This window comes from Anolis carolinensis, chromosome 2 (assembly GCF_035594765.1).
Source record: "Anolis carolinensis isolate JA03-04 chromosome 2, rAnoCar3.1.pri, whole genome shotgun sequence".
In the NCBI taxonomy this organism is placed as follows: Eukaryota; Metazoa; Chordata; class Lepidosauria; order Squamata; family Dactyloidae; genus Anolis; species Anolis carolinensis.
In genome coordinates this window covers 102538456-102558747 of record NC_085842.1, presented here as the reverse complement: position 1 = coordinate 102558747, position 20292 = coordinate 102538456, and the positions used below count along the sequence as shown (strand labels likewise).

At 39.9% G+C, this 20292-nt stretch overlaps 1 protein-coding gene across 4 annotated transcripts in view; it reads left to right on the top strand.

The window, feature by feature from the left end:
• spock1 (SPARC (osteonectin), cwcv and kazal like domains proteoglycan 1) overlaps positions 1 to 20292 on the top strand; it is an 862727-nt gene that overhangs the window by 513770 nt on the left and 328665 nt on the right. For all 4 annotated transcript variants that reach the window (XR_010003848.1, XR_010003847.1, XM_062973887.1 and 1 more), the window contains exon 5: positions 2271 to 2403. Coding sequence is in view for 2 of the 4 variants with exons in the window: in XM_062973887.1 (XP_062829957.1) it covers positions 2271 to 2403 (133 nt within the window). In the remaining 2 variants the exon portion in view is untranslated. The remainder of the gene's footprint in view (positions 1 to 2270; positions 2404 to 20292) is intronic.

Here is a 20292-nt window from a genome sequence, read left to right as displayed (position 1 = left end):
CAAGATCACAGGAAAATCCCCAAGAGCCATCAAGATCCCCAAGCCTCTTAACCCCCCCCCCCCCCCCCGCAATGCAGAAGTTTGGAGTACCAGGGTGCTTCCAGACAGCACCAAAATCCACATTTTAAATCAGAGTCAAAAAATCCCTGGACCTGACAGCAGGTCCACACAAACCTGTCAGTCCCGGGATATGGTCCCCCGCCATCTTCACAGTTCAAAATGGAGAATGGACAGGATACATCAGGTAGAAGTTTTTTTAAAAAAATTCACTCAGTTATGAACTGAACCGTATATGAACACATGTGCATATCTTAATATAAACACAAGCAGATTTGCATGTGTAAATATGAAATCCAGTGCATAACAGAGTGCATAACAGAGTGATTTTTTAGTTTTAAGAAACTTCAGTCGAACTTTGCTCTTGGATCACATGATGTTAATGGTTTTAATTGTGTTTTAATTGTATTTTAATGTGTATTTTAAATGACTTTCTTTGTATTTTGTTTTAAAGGCATTGAATTACTGCCACATTGTCAAGCCACCCTGAGTCCCCTCTGGGGTGAGAAAGGTGGTGGTGGTGGTGGGGGGGGTCAAAGTATAGTAAATAAACAAACAAACAAACAAACAAATCTCTTTCCCCAATTCTTAATTCAGCCTCTGTTAAAGATTATAAAGTGTAAAAGAAATAATTTTAGAGAGATCCAATTGCTTTCCACTTGTTTTTCCCTGGTGTGTCCATTTGACAGCCCAATCAGCTTTTTGCACTTTTTATAAGCACACATGTGCTGGAACAGTCTACACAGGAGGAAGTGAAGGGAAGGAAAGGACGTGTTTTGTGTGACTGCAGGGATATACAATCATGCAAATCTGCACATTTTTCAGGTGTTTGCCTCCCCCCCCCCTTAACCCAATTACTTTTGGGTTTTGCAGCATGTGTAGAAGGGCCCCTAATGAGTCTAAACCTGACCAGGCAATGATCAGTCCATGACATCTCTAAAGGCCATGGATGATTGAGAAACAAAGAAACAAATAATTTCTCATTTCAGTCCAGACTACAGCTCATCTTTTCTCCACCTCTTGATTTTCTTCTTTACACTTCTACTCTGCTGATGAAATCATCTCCACTCCTCTGATTTTTGTTTTGAAATTACAAGTAATAAAATTAGAAAATTATGAGTTTGATCCATAAATAGATTTTTTTCCAACCAGACCACCACTATGTTACATGGACATTTGGGGGGATCTGCTTAAATATTAGACTAGGCACAGGGCAGAAAAAAATAGCAGCACTAAGGGGATATTACTTTCCCTGAGTCTAATTAATATATCAATAATTTGTTATTATTACACCAATTACTGTCACATCACTCTTTTCTTGTTCTGAATGGATAACAAAATGAAAGGAGATTGCCTTTTTATATAGTCCCCATCTACACTAACCATTTCATACTGTTTCAAACCAGGATTAAAGAAAGTGGTTCTGTTGGATATAGGAAATTCTAGAACCAGTGTGAGGTCTAGATGGTGATTACACAGACCACAGAGCACTGATGCACATTAAGGGCTGTCTTTCATGTACTTTTGTGAGAGTTCACTGTCTGGCCACTGCAGTTTGAAGTTTGCTTGGAACTGCATTAAATGGTCAGTATAGATAGGGCCTCAGTTGCAGCTCCTAGACTTTGCAACTTCCTCCTAGATTGGCTTGGATGGCTCTCTCCTTAGCTGTTATTTCTCCAACAAGGACAAATTTTCCTATTCCCACAGGCTTCTAAGAACTAACTGCAATTTTAATGATGTATTGCATTGCTTTTATATTCTGTCTTTTAATGAATTTTGAAACTTACATACATTTTCCTGATGTTTGTGTAAGTTTTGTTTAGCTATTCTAGTTTTAAGAAGCTGAACAGGGCCATCATTGGTTAGTGCTTGAATTGGAAACTGGCAGGGAATAATGGATGCTGTAGGCTTTCAGAGGAAGACAGTGGAAAAACCCCTCTGTATATTCTTCACCTTATGACATAATTGTGGTTGTTATAAGTTGACAGGAAGTACATAGAAGCTGCCTTGAGTTCCATTATTAAGGAAAATGGTGATATGTAAATGGGTGATGATGATGAAGATGAAGAAGATCCTTGAAATTTTCTTGCAATCTTTATTTGAAATGCATAACAGTTACCTATACATAAAATTGAGATTGTTCTCAGGGGTTTTTTTTCCCTCAGTGGCTGACCATAAAAGATGTCTCTTTTTGTTTCTCTTCTTTTTTCCAGCCTTCGACAAAAGAAAGCCAATCTTCCACAGAGACATTGGACTGTACCAGCAAATTTAATAAAATGCAAGCCATGTCCATTGATGCATGCCAATTCTATCTGTGGATCTGATGGACATACTTATGCAACAAAGGTAATTATTTAAAATTTTTGTTTTTTACTTATTTGAGTTGAAATGAAAGTATCATGAACAAGTCATTTGAAGGAAAATTGTCAGTAAGGGGACCCATTCTTCCAATGGAGTAAAGTGTCTATACTTTCAAGAGACGTGTCACTTGTGCAATTTTCATCAGGGCATCCTCAAAGAGCGAAAATGGAAGCAGGCTACATTTTGAAGCCTATTTGCTGGTAAAGTAAAATTTTCAGATTGAGTGCACATGGAAACAATATGGAGCTTATATTTGGACTGTGCAGAGAAAGCAGTACGCATTGCATATGCATATCTGTGATTTTATGCTACTCCATATTTCCTTTTCTTTACGATGTAGCATAGCACATTAAAAATGAACAGTGCTGCACTGCATTTATATCACTCATTGCATGGTTGTTAGAGAGTAAAAAAAGCTGAGTGGGAAGTGTAACATTTGACTTTATAATGAAAATATAATCCGGAAGTATTTGTTTATTTATTTAAAGATTTATATCTCAACCTATATCAAAAGAGAAGTAGTATAGCTTGGTGTTGCATGATCGTATACACCCTCATAATTAAAGCAGTAAAGAAATTTAACATGTAAGAGCAGTTAATCCAGTGGATATTTTTAAAACAGGCAGATTAATGCCTTAGGCATTGGCTCAGTCAAAGGAAATTGCTACTTTAGTCATGTTTAATTCAGGCATTGACATCTCACTTTATAAGTAAAGCTAAAATTTCTGTGCTTTGTTCTTTACCATGTCCTGTGTTGAATTACTCATTTATTTATGCATTCATCCATTTAAATGCATAACTTTCCCTATTCACAAGGGCTGTATTTGGCCACAATTCCTTGTTAAAAGAAACCTATATACATAAAATTCAGAAGAAAAGGGAAGATCCTCAATATAGAAACCTTAAAAATAATTTTGACATTACATCTGGAGCATATTAACATTTACAGTATAACAAATTTGGGGGGGGGGGGGGGTAGTATTCCACAGCTAGGAAAGGGATTCTCCATAGAGCACCTAGGTGCCCTGCTTTGCACCAGGCTTACTCTCTGGAATTTTCACAAAAAGGCTCACAGAGTGGAGGTCTGTGCATAAGCTAACGTGGGCTAGATGAACCAGTTGTCAAATCCAATATAATCCAGCATCCTTATGAGTGGAGCTACCAAGAATGTTCAGGACTGTTGTGAGTTTTTCAGGCTGTATGGCCATGTTCCAGAAGCATTCTCTCCTGATGTTCTGCCCACATCTATGGCAGGCATCCTCAGAGGTTGAGGATGTCTGCCAAATGGTGAAGGTTGTATAATCTTTTCCAGGAGTTCACTAATATTTTCTTTGTATTGTTCTGTTTCCATGATTACTGTGGCATTCCCCTTGTCTGCTGGGAGAATGATGATTTCTGGATATTTCCTTGTTATATTGCTGGGTGGGAAGCTTTGCCTTTTTCAGTATCCTCCCAGTTTCCCATCTTACTTCCTACGTTTTTTCCTTGTTTGAAAAACAAGCCCTGGAAACAGCAACAAAAAAGTGCATTACATGGTTCAGATATGTGGATGACACCTTCGCCATTTGAAACCATGCAGAAGAAAAACTCAACAAGTTCCTGGACAGGACCATAGCCAGAAAAAAAGGGGGGGTTAAAAATTTGGGGGGGTTGAACCCCTAACCACCCACCCCCCTACAGACCTGTCAATATCTGCTTGAGATAGTGCCTGGAGGGACTCTTAATTTTTTGCGCCTCATAGACTTAGTATGGGGATTTGGTTAACCAGTTAAAATTCATGAGTAAACCAGGGGTTTTTTTAACCTGAAAAATTTGGGGGGGGGGGGGTGAATGTCTACCCCCCCCCCCCCGGCTACAGGTCTGTTCCTGGACCACCTCAACAGCATCCACCCAAACATCCAATTCACCATGGAAAAAGAAAATGTAGGAAAATTGCCATTTCTAGATGTCCTAGTCATCCGCAAACCCAATCAACAATTCGGTCACACAGTTTACAGAAAACCTACACACATGGATGGATACCTTCATAAAAACTCCAACCATCACCCAAGTCAAAAAAGAAGCACAATTGAAGCCCTGGCAGACTGTGATGCCTCATGGGCCTTGTAGTCCTGTTCCTAGTGCCATCGTGGCAGATGAAGACGAAAACATGGGGTTTTCGCCAGTTCAACAAGAGCCGGAATCTTTTCACCTGCCGGATGTTGATGTTTGTACCCAAGAATTCAGTAAAACAGACCTTGGGCATTCCTCGCCTCCGTTCCCTAGGAGAGAGTCCTATTCTGCAGACAGAGGAGTGAGGGAACAGAATCGCAGGAGTTTACGGATTGCAGCCAAACAACAGGCTGATTAGACCTGCTTCCCTTGGGAAATTCTAAGGAGTCTTGCATCTGGACAAAGTTGGGTTTCGCTTCTCGTTCTCTAGGGAAAGAGGTTGTTGGCGGGAAAACGAGGCCCCAATATAGGTGCCTGACACGGGAGAATCTTTGCGGAGTCAACAGAGCAGCTTCAGGAGTAAGATCGTGTGTGGACTTCGTAACCCCAGTTCCTTGCTTCCCGGATCAAGCATTCAAGATTTGCCTTGCCTTGTTTTAACCACGGATCTTGTTCCAAGAATCACTGTTTGCCTTGTTCCTCGTCACGGACCTTGTTAAAGAATCAAGATTGTATCCAGCGTTGTTGTCAAGCTACCTTGGACTCCTAAGACTCTGGCATTTCCCCACACTATTGTTTGGCAATAGTGTGTGTTTCGGTATTGGATTAAAACTTTGAACTCTAATATCATTTATTGGACAATACATTTTTGGACTATATTTGACCTCATTTGAAAGGTCTGCTTCTGAACTATATTCTTCACTTGTTTTTATTACTTTTATACATTTACTTAATAAAGATATTAGATAGAGATTGGCCTCCGTGTATGGTTCTTGGTGCCCTGCTGCCTCGGGTCTGACACAGACCATACAAAAAGAATCTGTGAACCCCACCTCCTCCAAGGTGACCTGAACCACCTAAACTGGGCTCTACAGGCCAATGGGTACTCCACCACAGACATCAGAAGAGCTGCAAGGCCAAGAACAAGCCACGAGAGTAAAGACAAAGATCCACCCAGAGGAAAAGTTTTCTTATCATATATCAAGGGAACCACTGACCACATAGCGAAGCTGATGAAGAAACACAACCTACAAACTATCTACAGACCCACTAAGAATATCCAACAAATGATACATTCAGCAAAGGACAAGACGGATCTTCTCACCTCGGCAGGAGTCTACTACCGTATACATAGGGACCACAAAATGCAGCATTTCCCAAACACGAATCAAGTGACATGAAAGCCATTGCAGACTAATTCAACCTGAGAAGTCAGCCATAGCAGAGCACCTAATGAACCCGAGCACCTGTGTCCAGAGCACCTGGACACTGCATATCATTTGAGAACACAGAAATGCTGGACCACTCTAACAACCACCATATCAGACTACACAGAGCAACCATTGAAATCCACAAGCATGTGGACAATTGCAACAGAAAGGAGGAAACCATGAAAATGAACAAAATCTGGATACCTGTATTAAAAACCCTAAAATCAGAACAGTAGATAAAGAACAACACTAAGAAAACAGAGGCATTCCAGACATGAATCAATCAGGGCCAGTTAACACCTCCCAACAAAGGATTCCCCCAGGCAGCAGCCAGCTAGGCTTTGAAGCTGCAAGGCCATTAAATGCTAATCAAGGTAGCCAATTGCAAAATTCACATGTGCCTCAAGATTTATTTCTTTCATCCTGAACATTCCACAGATATGTAAACCTCACTGGCCTAGTTTCCAACAGAACCCCCAACTTCCGAGGATTCCTGCCATAAGTGCAAGTTTTGGAGGAGTAGAGACAAAAGAGAGCAGGGAGGCAAAAGGAGGATGATAGCTGGAAAGCGTAGGAATGCAACAGAGGTACTGGGCAGAGGGATGAATAAGTCAGAGGTTGGACTAACCTGACTATCAAAGAAACCAGGGTGTTGCCCAGAGCCAACTCGCCCATGCAGACTAGTGAATCCATTGCCAGATTCCCAGTGCTATGGAATCATAGAAGTTCGTTTTGCAAGGTACGAGGACTATCCAGATAGTAGATTACGTTTTGGAATTAAAAATGAACAAAGTATAAGACAAAACATTTACCAAATGCCGCTGAAAGCCACACCCAAATAACACTTCTTATCATAGTTGACATTCAAATATAGGTATGTGTTATAGCAATTAATGAACTTGGAAACTTCTCCCCCACAAAACTTTCCTGCTTGGTCTTCAACCCCTTTCTGCAGCTGCGCAGCATCACCAAAATGCTGCATTGCCACTTGGTTGAGGATGCAACCATTAGCCCAGAAAAGTCACACCATTTCCCAAAAAGAGCTTGATTATTGGGGGGCAGGGCTGAGATGAGAAGAGGGGTGAAGACCAAAAGAGGCTGAGGCCCTGCACCCTCAGAGGCCAATCCCCACATGGAGCCCCTCCCTCCGGGGCCTGCCACTTGCCTTTCCAGTCCTGGTGCGGTCCAAGGGAGAAGAAGGTCCATTTGGTTGGGGCAATCCCTGAGTGCCTCCTCCACACTGCCTTTCTTTGTCACAGAAACCACGTGTGGTGGCGGGAGGAAGGGGGCCGGGCGGCCGGGTCCATCCAAGGCAAAGAACAGGTGGCTTGGAGGAGGCATGCAGGACAGAGGGGAGGAAGGGATCACCCCAACCGCGCGCCTCTCCCAGAAAAAAGACAGCTGGTAAATCTGGCACAGAAATGTATGAAATAATCCAAAAGGTGCTAGAAAAAAGAGTGGTTTTATTTTGCTTTTGAAAAATTGGCTAGTGTCATTTAAGTTTTGTAATCTTTTTTTCTAGGGCATTTTCCATTTGCAGTAGTCCACTTAAATGCTTGTATTATTAAGGGGGCAGTACTAAGTGCAAAGCTTGCTATGCACTTCAGTTTCTTCTGTTACTCTCTGTCCTTCTTACTCTTGAAAGAAGAATGATTCCCCCCTTTTAAACTGTAATGCCGCTGCATTAAATGATCGAGTATGTTTATGATAACCAAAGCCACAGTCAGATAGATATCAGATTTCCTGTTATTTTGGCTGCACACAGCAGGACAACCTTTTATAATATATGGCTACAGTTGTCAAGGATCTTTATGGCTCCCACTGGCTGCCTGAATGATTGCTCTGGACAAGATCACAACAGGCACCCCAATGACTCTTTTCAATTTCCACAAAGCTTGAATCTCACCAGCTGCAGTCCTCCTGAAAGATGTTGACCAAGTGAGATGACCATATTTCTAAGTGACTTTATTATTTCATGCTTTATACGTACAATACCTGTATCACTGTAAGCAACCCAACTGTTGACAGTGATATCTGAATTTCCACATATGTTCCTTGCTTCTTCTCAGGCCATGATAGATTATTGTACTTTTTTGTTGCTGGTGCTGTTGCTGCTACAGATTAACACCAAGAATAACATTATAGCTTGTTGTGCATTCACTGGCAATCATTCTTTGGCATTTGATAATTACATTTCAGATGCTTTCTGACATGAAGATATAGAGCCCTGTGATCCAACATACATATAATCTATAATAACAAAAATATAATTCTGGTTTCAGGAGTTAGCTTTGTTTCACAATATTATCTCAGGATATGTATAGTAATTTTATATAATGTTCCATTCAGTCAATCTGGAATAAATGTCAATTGTAGAATTTGATTATTAATATGTTATTCATAACTACAGTTATGACTTAACATCAGGGGAAACCTTTACATAACTACAGTAGCAAAACAAATGCTATATGAGTGGGGGAGCAATTGAATCCTTTTTCTTGCCAGACTTCTAGGTTTACTTGGTGGCACACAAGGTTACTTTCCCAATTATCAAAGGTTATTGGAAAGAAAGACACTTCTCATAATTATAAACTTTATATTAACAGAAAGCTGTTATTTTAAAGCTCCTAAGTCTACTAAAATCAGTAGGGCTTACCTGAGTGTGTGTGTGTGTGTGTATATGTATGTGTGTGTGTGTGTGTGTGTGTGTATATATATATATATATATATATATATATATCAGTGGTCCAAGAATACTGGCGCAATAGATTTACATCCCCTTCAGAAATCTAGCATGTGGGACAAATTGGCTTGTTCCAGAAATTCTGTGATGCTCCATTTTTATTCCTGGTGTGTATCCACTGAGATATTAAAGTACTGGAGTTCTGTGGGAAAGGAAAATATCACCAGTTATTTATCATAGTAGTGAAAGAGAGTTCAATATACTATTTGTCTGGAACAGCAAGATGTCCTTAGTTTGTCTTCATGCTGCATAGGCTTCCCAAAATACATGGGATGGGTCAGTAACATTACTGATCAGGATATACTAAAATGTGCCATATTTGAATTTAGACAAGCAAAACTGAAAGTTGCAGATCATTCTTGAATCACTAAAGTTTTCTGGGAATTTTGTTTATTACAGATTTAGGTATATACAGTACCAGACAGTTTGAATATTGTTATTTTAGAATTTTATGTGATTATATTGGGCTTGTTCCCCGTGTGAGCCGCCCCGAGTCCCCTGCCGGGAAGATGGAGGCGGCATACAATAATAAATTTATTATTATTATTATTGAATATCTGTTGTTATTGTTGTTGAGGCCATACTTGAAGAAAATCTTAATCCTGGTACCTTCAGTGAAAGCTGACATCAAGTAACCATGTCTGAGATCACATCCAAAGACTGTGTCATATTTCTAAACAGTCAGCTATTAACTATCAAGGTGGAAAAAGTTTCTGTTTATCTTTGAATTGTCATGTTCTTTGTAGATCAAAATTATAATTACAAGAATTGTATACTATAACAATGGTGGTCAGCCTACAATTCATGCAAATGGTGCATGCATTTCTATAAAAGAGAAGACATTTCATGTGCATATTACACGGACACCAGTGGTAGTTTATATCATGTATTAGGCCATGGGTCTGTACCCAATGGCTCTGCTCCAAAGGTCATGTAGATGATCAAGAGTTCTTTCTGAAGCCATGTGGAGCCAGTTTGTACCCTGCTACTTCTTCTGAACAACTATTGCCATGAAAACCTTGTGACAGATTCGCCTTATGGTTGCCATTGGTTAGAAATGTTTTGAAGGCACATAACAACAGAAACCTGCACATAGTTAAATCTCACACACTTGATAGTTTTAAAATTAGCTCATTTTCAAAGAACTGCTTCCATAATTCATCTAAGGTTAGGATTAAGAGAAATTAACATTGATGTTTGATGTTACTCCAAGTAACATATTCTTAACTGTGGATTTAGCCAGCAAATATTCTAGAGCTCTTTAAAAAAAATGTGAGCAATTAGTTGGTACCTTTTTCCTCAGCAGCACATTAAGTAGAATAACTGCATAACTGCCACTTCTAAGGGAAGTGTAATTAAGCTTGTTAATAAAGCAATTACCTGAACATGACAATGACTGTTCTTCAGTAATCAAAAAATGAAAATAAAGGTAATCTTAAATTACCAAATATGTCCTCAGTGACTAACAGCCATTTCCATGTGGAAGGTACACATAGGTATAATTATTGTGCCTACAAGTATGTACCTTGTTGCTTCAGAATTTTAATTAAACCATTGTAAACAAATTAATCCAATTATCAAGCCTCTTGTTTTAAAAATGGGGACAAAAACCTATCTATTGTTGTCAGAGCTGTCACTAATTCAACATGGAAAAACAAGGAACAAAACAGGACTTCCAGAAACTAGAAGTCAGGGAAAAGGAGAGAAGAAGTGAAGCTTTAGTTAACCAGTAAGTTTGTATCCTTTCATATTATTGACACAACGACATAGTATGACACAGCAAACAAGATAGATATGCTGGATTTCGTTTCACAAAATCACAAGTTGAACACTTCCCAAACATTTAGGACTGTGTGATGTATTTTCGGATGATGCGCGCAGATCCCAGTAGGGTGGGCTTTTGCAGTTGGCAGATGGTGATTTTGTCAATGTCTATTGTTTCCAAATGCCGGCTGAGATCGTTTGGCACGGCACCCAATGTACCGATCACCACCAGGACCACCTGTACTGGTTTCTGCCATCGTCTTTGAAGTTCAATCTTGAAGTCCTGATAGCTGAGTTTTTCCTGTTGTTTTTCATCAATTAGACTGTCACCTGGTATGACGACATCAATAATCCAAACCTTTTTCTTTTCCACAACTGTGATGTCTGGTGTGTTGTGTTCCAGAACTTTGTCAGTCCAGATTCGAAAGTCCCACAGTATCTTTGCGTGTTCATTTTCCATTACCTTTGCAGGTTTGTGATCCCACCAGTTCTTTACTGCTGGCAGGTGGAACTTGAGGCATAAGTTCCAATGAATCATTTGGACTACATAGTTGTGCCTCTGTTTGTAGTCTGTCTGTGCAATTTTCTTACAGCAGCTGAGGATATGATCAATGGTTTCATCAGCTTACTTGCACAGTCTGCATTTTGGGTCATCAGTTGATTTTTCGATCTTGGCCTTAATTGCATTTGTTCTGATGGCTTGCTCCTGGGCTGCAAGGATCAGGCCTTCTGTTTCCTTCTTCAGTGTCCCATTTGTAAGCCATAGCCAGGTCTTCTCCTTATCAGCTTTTCCTTCAATTTTGTCAAGGAACTTTCCATGCAATGTTTTGTTGTGCCAGCTGTCAGCTCTAGTTTGTAGTGCAGTTTTCTTGTACTGATTCTTTGTCTGCTGTGCTTTGAGGAGTTTCTGACTTTTTACTTCAATCAAAGCAGGTTCTTCACTTTGCTTTACATATTCTGCCAGGGCATGTTCTTCTTCTTTGACTGCTTGTTTTACTTCTAAGAGTCCTCTGACACCCGATCTTTTAGGCAGATATAGCCGGTCAACATCACTGTGAGGGTGCAGTGAATGATGAATGTTGATGAGTTTTCTTGTTTTTCTGTCCAAATTGTCCAGTTCCACCTGCATCCAATTTATGATGCCAGCAGTATATCTTATGACAGGTATGGCCCAGGTGTTTATGGCCTTGATGGTGTTGCTTCCATTGAGCTTGCTTTTGAGAATTTTTCTGACCCTTTGTGTGTATTCTTTGCTGACCACAGTTTTCACATGTTCATGCTTGATGTTGTTCAGCTGTAATATGCCCAGATATTTATAGGCCTCTGGCTGGTGACACTTTATCATTTGGCTATTAGGCATATTTATGCCCTCACTTTTGATGATTTTTCCCTTCTTCAATGCCACTGTCAAATATTTGTCCAAACCAAACTCCATGCTGATATCAATGCTAAAAATTTGGACAGTGTTAGTCAGAGACTGGATTTCAGTTTCTGTTTTCCCATATAGCTTCAGGTCATCCATGTACATCAGATATGAAATTTTGTGAGATTTCTTAGATGTTTGATAGCCGAGATTTGGTTTTTTTGTAAGATTGTTGACAGAGGAATCATGGCAATAATGAAAAGCAGAGCAAAGTTTGTATCCTTTCATATTATTGTTGTTGTTGTTGCTGCTGTTGTTGTTGTTACTATTTAATTCACTATAATCTCTGTATGGCAAAAATAATAGCGGTAAAACTGCTGAGTGCTCACAGTAATGAATAGAATGTCCAGATCCAAGGATCACTCTCCTGAATATTTAAGGATGCATAGATGCAGGATTTTCTGCAAATATAGCTTTGCTAACTTTGTGTGTAAAGGTGCTTAGCAATTTCAGTAAGGGTGGTTAATCACAGAAACTTATTTCTCTCCCTCTGGGCACTTTATTGTGGGTGAAAATGGGTTAAAGTAATCTGTTTTTGTCTGTGTTGCTGTCCTCATGGGCATCCAAAAGGAGTGGGCTTTCCTGGAGGTTGTCCCCATGCCACCCCAAAAAAGCCCCAAAAACCCTTAAATTTAAAATAAAAACTTACCGGCCACCATGAGACCTCTGCTGCAGGGCTCCTGGCACATAGAAATGACATGCCAGGAGGCGGGGAGCAGGAACTATTTTCATCCTCACCCCCTGCTTCCTGGCGAATCATTTCTATGTGCCAGGACGCCTCCAGGAAAGGCCTCATGGCACCCAGTAAGTTTTAATTTTTATTTTAGGGCTTTGGGGGGAGGTTGGGAAGTATATGGGCACCCTTCTCGCTCATCCGGGCTTTTGGAATCCCGAAGTAGCAAGATGAGTCCCGGATTTAATGGGTTATTTTATTAATTTGGGACAAAGTAGAATTTTCCTGCTTGGTCTCAAATTAATCCTCTTTTACCTTAGGTGTCATTTGGATGCCTCAGGTAAAAGTCTGTCAGGGTCCGCATTTTGGGTCCTTTTCGGAAAGGCCCTCTGTCTCTTCTTCCTCCCTCTAAACCTCTTCCCTTATCCCTCTCCTCTCCTCTCCTTCCAAGGCCCCTTCATCACTGCCATAAAGTAAAAGTAATGGTTTCCCCTTGACATTAAGTCTAATCATGTCCAACTCTGGAGTGTGGTGCTCGTCTCCATTTCTAAGCCAAAGAACCGGTGTTGTCTGTAGACGCCTCCTAGGTCATGTGACCAGTATGACTGCATGGAGCGTTGTTACCTTCCCGCTGAAGCAGTACCTATTGATTTGCATGTTTTGAAACTGCTAGGTTGGCAGAAGCTGGGGCTAACAGCGTAAGCTCACCCTGCTCCCTGGATTCTAACTGCTGACCTTTCGGTCAGCAAGTTCAGCAGCTTAGGAGTTTACCCCTCTGTGCAACCGGGGCCTCCCACTGCCATATAATCCAGTTAAAAGCAGATAATGTGGACTTCATATAGCTGTGTCGAAGGGGCCCAAGTCACAGATTTTGATTTTAGACAGCATTATTCCTCCATACACTATATTATGCTTATGATATAGAGTGAATATATAGATAGAGGTGGTGATTATGTGTCTGTTTCTGAATTGAAACTCCCAACATTCCTCAGCATTGTCTGGGTGTTGTTTTCTATCAATCTACCAGTATGCAAATCAAAATATACAAACTATCAATAGAAGTTGCATCCTAATGTTTAGTGTGCACGTTGACCAGCTTTAATTTTTCAGAATCTGAGAATACATATATCACAATTCTCTTCTTTGGTTAAAAAGACCCAGGCACTTCCCTACAGATTTCAGATTCTGAAGATTACAGGGTACTGTGTGTCATCTAGGCTACATGTGGTGCTTGAAACTGGAGGAAAGTGCCTAAATAAAATTGCTACTACCAGCTGGAGTAGACACATGGATGAATCAATAGGAACTTGTTAAATCAACCCTTATGTAAGTTGCCTTTATTTAATGGCTTTGTTATAGTTGGGACTAGCACTGGATTTAAATCTATTATCTCGTGTGCAAACTGCAGACTGGGTTGCCATTTTACAATGTTTATTACTTGTAGAATGGTTTGTGTGTCTGCTTTATGTTCTCCTTTCTTGTTTGGCATTTGTTTGCTTTCCTGTGTAATGGTTTAAATTACACTTTGTTGGGATCCCAGATGTCTTTCAACACAGGGTGCTTTTCCTTTTCTTAAGGTTGCCGCTCATGTTGAAATTGCCTACTGTTTAAGATCAGGTTTGATCAAGGCATTTGAAATGAAAGAAAATGCTTACTGGGGAAATTAAGTCATGCTCAATGTCCTTCTGTCTCCTGCATAAACATAATCAAATTAGCAACAACAAAAAGTTAATTTGATGAGTTTTGTTAAAGAATTTCCATGTTCACTCAGATTCCAGAATACTAGAAATTTCAGCTTTCCCTGTACCTTGGAGCTGGATAGCTATCAATGGAGAATGATGAGTCCCACCACCTCATCACATTGGGGGTTTTTGGCCCCTTTTCCCTCTTCTGGATGGGGCCTGCCAAGCACCAGCAGACAACCCTGGTTTGGCCCTGCCCCCATTCCTCCCGAAGTGGAGAGGTAAGTTTGTTTTGGGGAACTCAGACAAAGTTACCTGCATTTTTTTTTGTCCTTTCCTCCATCTGATGGGGAAAACAGCAATGCAGCAATGCATGTTGCCACCCTTTCACCCATTTGATGGGGACACCACGGCAACGTCCCTTGTTCTGCCTCCACCATGTGCTGTTAATAATATGTTATACAGTAATACATATGAACAGTAATAATAAAAAATCATTATTCCTTGATTTTAATCTTTAACTTCTGCCTGGGAGAGAAGCTAGATGCAAACTGATTTCCTAGCTACTACTGGCTTCCCTAATACAGATTAAGCATCCTTTATCTAGAATTCTGAAAACCAAAATACTCCAGCATCGGTGGCTAAGATGGTAATAGGTTTGCTTCTCTGATAATACACAAAATTTGTCTCATGCACAAAATTATCAAACACATTTTATAAAATTACTTTCCAGCTATTTGTGTACAGTGTATATTAAACATAAATCAATTTTGTGTGTAGGGGTGTATCCCATCTTTAAAATAATGCTATATGTATGCATGTGCAAATGTAAACATTCCAAAATCTGGAAAAAAAATCCAAAATACTTATGATCTCAAGCATTTTGGATAAAGGCTATTATATCTGTATCTGATAGAGTGGTGAAATTGTTATTTGTTTTCTGAATATTAAAAATAATCCTCATCGTGGCAGGAATAAATAAATCTTTCTGCAAACCACTACTTGATTGTTACGCATGCTGAAATTCTGGGACTATACAAAAAGTTTTTGTACAAAAATGTTATTTACTGTGCAGAAAGTACTTCTGCACCCAAACCTACATGGTTTTTCTGTAAAATTATTATTTGCATAGAAAAAGCAAGTTATTTGCACATGTGGGGGTTTTTATGCAAAAAAATGTGGGCTTCTGGAAAGAGTTTTGTATGTTTGCGTGTGTGTACAGAATGTGTTTTGCACAGAAAAGTACTGTTTCTAAAAACCAATATGACTTTTTTCACCTGAAAATTTTTTGTTTTTACATAGAAAATTGGGTTTCTGGAAACAATAGCCTTTTGCATTAATTTCACACACTAAAGCAATACATTAAATAATTTCCTAAGCATTTGGTTGGTGCAAATACTGGGCAAAACTGATTTCCTGACCTCTGTATCATTTTTACTGACCAACCTTTCCATTTTGAAGAGGGAATATTAATATGCATATATGTGCCCACACATAAACATCCAAATGTGTATGAAGTGGACAAGCCATGAATGAAAAAATAATGAGTCCTGGGAATAAAAATTAGCTACCTATGCAGGAAATTTTGTTATGTTAATCGATAGCAGAAAGAAACTGAACAACACAGAAACAAGTAGAGAACAATGTTTTTTAAATGTTCAACTCCATATATTTTTAGCACTGCGACAGAGGTTTTTTCACATACAGTGTCTTTTTTTCCTAGAAAAAACTAGAAAGCTAAAACAATAGAGCAATTTATTTATGAAACAACCACATTTTAGAGGCTTAACATTGGTTCCATTTAGCAGAGAGTGTTGGCCAATCTATCATTAAGGAAGAAAGCTATGGTGCTTCCTTCCCTCTGCTCAGTTCCTATTGTGTCATCTTACAGAAATTGCCAATGCCATTAATAGGTTTCATAGAGTAAGGTTCTGCTGGCTCAAAGATATAGTTGTTGGGGTAGCCTTCCCTTCAGGGGAAAAAGGTCAATTCAATAGCACTCGGAGAAGGACATTTAAGTACCATACAGCTGTTTTATCTGTGCGTTAACTCATGCTAGACTCATTGCGCTCTCATTTACCTTTTGACGGTTTCTTGATGCAGGTCAGAAAATGTGTTTTCTCTAAAGAAATGCTTGCTTCCATTTAGATCTCGGCATGCTGTTTACTCCAAACATTATAGGGAGAATTAAGCAGCTGTCTCAGAAGGAAGAGCTGGGGTGCATTTCAGTGACAACAGATTGTCCATTATTTAATTTATTTCAGTTATCATTCTACTGTAAGGAAAATGAAGAAGTGTTTGTGAGATTTTCTGTCTCAAGTACCACAAGAACTTGACTGTCCAATGTATCTTGATTTGTGGATGGATTTGCCAGTTGACACTATAGAGAGCAAAATATTTTGGAGTGATCATGGTCCTTCTTCCCTACAAAATCTGAGAGAGATTTATAAACAGCCCCCTTCCTTCTAATTTTATGTATTTGCCCTTTTCTAGCCTTCATGTTTGTGTAAAACAGCTTATAAATGTAGGTAGAAAATCTAGGAAAAGTTTATACATGCAGGAGAGTTTCTGGAATCTAGCAGATGCTAGATTTCAGTGCTCTGCACATTTCTCAACTACTGTATTATTCTGTGGCGACTATAGTCTGTTTCAATATTTCTTTCCAACCTAAACCTTGCCAAAATATTGTCAACACATTAAACTACTGAATCTCTAGAGATTTCATAAGTACATGAATTAAATATATAGGAGAGTTCTTCACAAGTCTATAATTCCCTAAATGAACACTTAATATATTCATTACACATAAACAAACATTCTTTCTCAAATGGATTAGAATGTGATGTTTGTGGCACAGGAATAAATAATGCTTTATGAAGAAAGCACACATATTTCAGGGCAATGTCTCAGTGTCTCCTATCCCATTTCATTGATAAAGCCAAATCAATCCACCCCTCCTTGTCCAATTGTACATGAAAATATAACTTCCTTGCATGGATAAGAAACTGTTAATATTGTCAATAGCTATTAACAATTTTATGTTCTTGATAAAGGCAAAGAATGATTTTGTGGTACACTCATGTCTGAATGTGAATAATAAGCTGGGTTCTCTTCCTGTCATCTTCTTAAATTTAAGGGGAGAGGAGTCATGAAGCTGACTGATTCATAGTCTTCAGCATGCATCTCATTCCTCCCCACATGCCCTTTCTTCTAAGAGGGTAGATCTTCAGAATGTGCTTCACATGAGATTCTTGGTGGTAAGATTTGACCTGCATTCTGGAGGTTCTCTATCCTGAGCGTAAAAAAATAAATGCCATGATAAGCTCTAATGAGGAGTTGTTGGAGGGGCCAGTGGAGGAGAGCTTCCAGCAGTCTCCCCAGCCTCGCTCAGCCACACGAGCCTTCAGCAGTAGCATTCACTTTCCAGCAATTTGAGCAAGCTGAGTCAAATACATCAGAACAACCTAACAAGGGGTTAAACATACCCCCACTTTTGGAGTGCAGGAGAAAGTGTGCAGAGTTTCAGAGGTATGTAAGATTAGCAGGGAAAGGAGCATTAATCAAGCAACACTTGAGATCTTACTTGTAAAGAGGCTCTCAGTGTGAAATCTTATTGTGGCAGTCGACATCATTGTTTCTTGGCTGAATCCTGACTTTGCTACTTTTCGGACATTTGACATTTTGGAACTTGGACTGTGATCTTGGCTATCATTTGTTCCTGACATTATTCTATATTCCTCTGACCTGATTTTGTTTTTTGGACTTTGGCTCACACTTATCAGTTGTTGTTTAGACTTCATGCTTCTGATTCTGGACTGTTGACTTACTCCTTTCTGCTATTTGTTTTGGACAATGCTTCTGATAAAGCGGTGTGTTTGCAACAATAGATAAAAACACAGTTTCCATCAGACTCAAGAACTGGCAGAAAGAAAGTCTCAGCTGAAGGTAAAGGAAAATACATTTCATCTCAGAGTTCTGGGCTACAGTATGGGAATCCATTGCTAAGTTTTAATACTGTTGGAGTCAACCAGTGATCCATTTGTATATTTGTAAATATTGTACAAACATTACTGATGTCACGTGTCCCCGAAAAAGGCAGCACTTAGGTTCCCCTGGATTTGCAGTCACAGACAGATATCTGTAATATGCATGCTTCCCCTGCACCTTTGCTGCTCTTCCTCCTGCCTCTTGTGATTCCTGAATTTAGCACACTGAATCACTGCCTTTCAGGCAAGAGAAGCCTCAGTGGCAGAGGTCCTCCTGGTCAGTCGTAAGGCTGAACAGGGTATAGGGTTACAGCCTGTGTTGGACGGGGTCACACTCCCCCTGAAGACACAGGTTTGCAGTCTGGGGGTTCTCCTGGACTCATCGCTGAGCCTGGAACCCCAGGTCTCGGCGGTGGCCAGGAGAGCCTTCGCACAACTGAGACTTGTGCGCCCGTACCTTAGGAAGTCTGACTTGGCCACGGTGGTCCACGCTCTGGTCACATCCTGGTTGGATTACTGCAACGCACTCTACGTGGGGCTGCCTTTGAAGACGGCCCGGAAGCTCCAATTAGTACAACGGGCGGCAGCCAGATTGTTAACTGGGGCAGCTTACATGGAGCATACTACTCCCTTGTTAAGCCAGCTTCACTGGTTGCCAATATGCTACTGAGCCCAATTCAAAGTGCTGGTCTTGGCCTACAAAGCCCTAAACGGTTCTGGTCCAATTTACCTGTCCGAATGTATCTTCCCCTATGAGCCCACAAGAACCTTAAGATCTTCTGGAGAGGCCCTGCTCTCGGTCCCACCCGCCTCACAGGCACGACTGGTGGGGACGAGAGACAGGGCCTTCTCGGTGGTGGCTCCCCGGCTGTGGAACTCCCTCCCCAGTGACATTCAGCAGGCCCCATCCCTTTTGGGGTTCAGAAAAAAACTGAAGACCTGGCTATGTACGCAGGCATTTGAAGAATAAGCATATGTTGGCTTCGACGCGGTCTGAATTACGGCTCTTGTATAAGGTCTGGTGGATGAATGGCATAAGCACTTTGCATTGTTTTAAACTTTGTATATTGTATTTTATGACTATTTTATGACTGTTTTAACTGTTTTAATCATTTTAGTTCATTGTATATCAGTGTAACGGCATCAATTGCCACTTGTAAGCCGCCCTGAGTCCCCTCGGGTCAGAAGGGCGGGGTATAAATAATTGAAATAAATAAATAAATAAAATGCTTTATTATTGTTCCAAACGTATTTACAGCTACAGTAGAGTCTCACTTATCCAATCCTCGCTTATCCAAGCCTCTGGATTATCCAAGCCATTTTTGTAGTCAATGTTTTCAATATATTGTAATATTTTGGTGCTAAATTCGTAAATACAGTAATTACAACATAACATTACTGAGTGGTCACCACTTTATAAATCACTCTTTACCTCTGTTACCACCCACAGACATGACATCTGTCTCCCTTGACCAGAGGTATTGTTCTGGTCTGGCCTCGCTAGGTACTGAGTGACCTTAACCCTTTAGTTACCCAGTTCTATCAGCCACATATCTTGGAATGATTTTTTCCTGTAGTTCCACCAATAAATTAATGATTGAAAGAGTACATGCATCCTATGACTCTTCCTTCCAAATGTCTACTGCAATAAAGTACATGTTTCTACTTGAATTACCAATCCTGAGTTAGATAGCATAGAACAATATCATGTGATTTATTAGTTCACACTTATTAAACATGAATTTCAGGGTGCATCAAAACAAACATTTAAACTCAGTGGAATTTTGTAATAACGCATGGAAAACCTGTGTTCCAAAAATACTTTCTAATTTTGGGGTGGGAAAACTGCATATTCCAAGGCTAATACCATTAGTTTTGCATTGTTCTTGTTATGTGCTTTCAAGTCCTTTCCAACTTATGACAACGCTAATGCAAATGTTATCATAAGCTTTTCATGGTAAGATTTGTTCAGAAGAGATTTACCCTCCTCTGAGAGTGAGAGAGAGAATGACTTGCCACAGGTCACCCAGTGGGTTTCATGGCCAATCGGGGATTCAAACCCTGAGTCCAGTAACATAGTCACACCATCACATTGGCTCTTTAATCTTGCTTACATGTGCATACTTCAAGCCCACATCCATCTTTCTGCTCCTGATATGAAAATTCACATTTTCTTTTATTTTTATTTTTTATATCATTAATGTTGTATGTTAAAAGCAATTTAAAGATGCCCCCCCACTA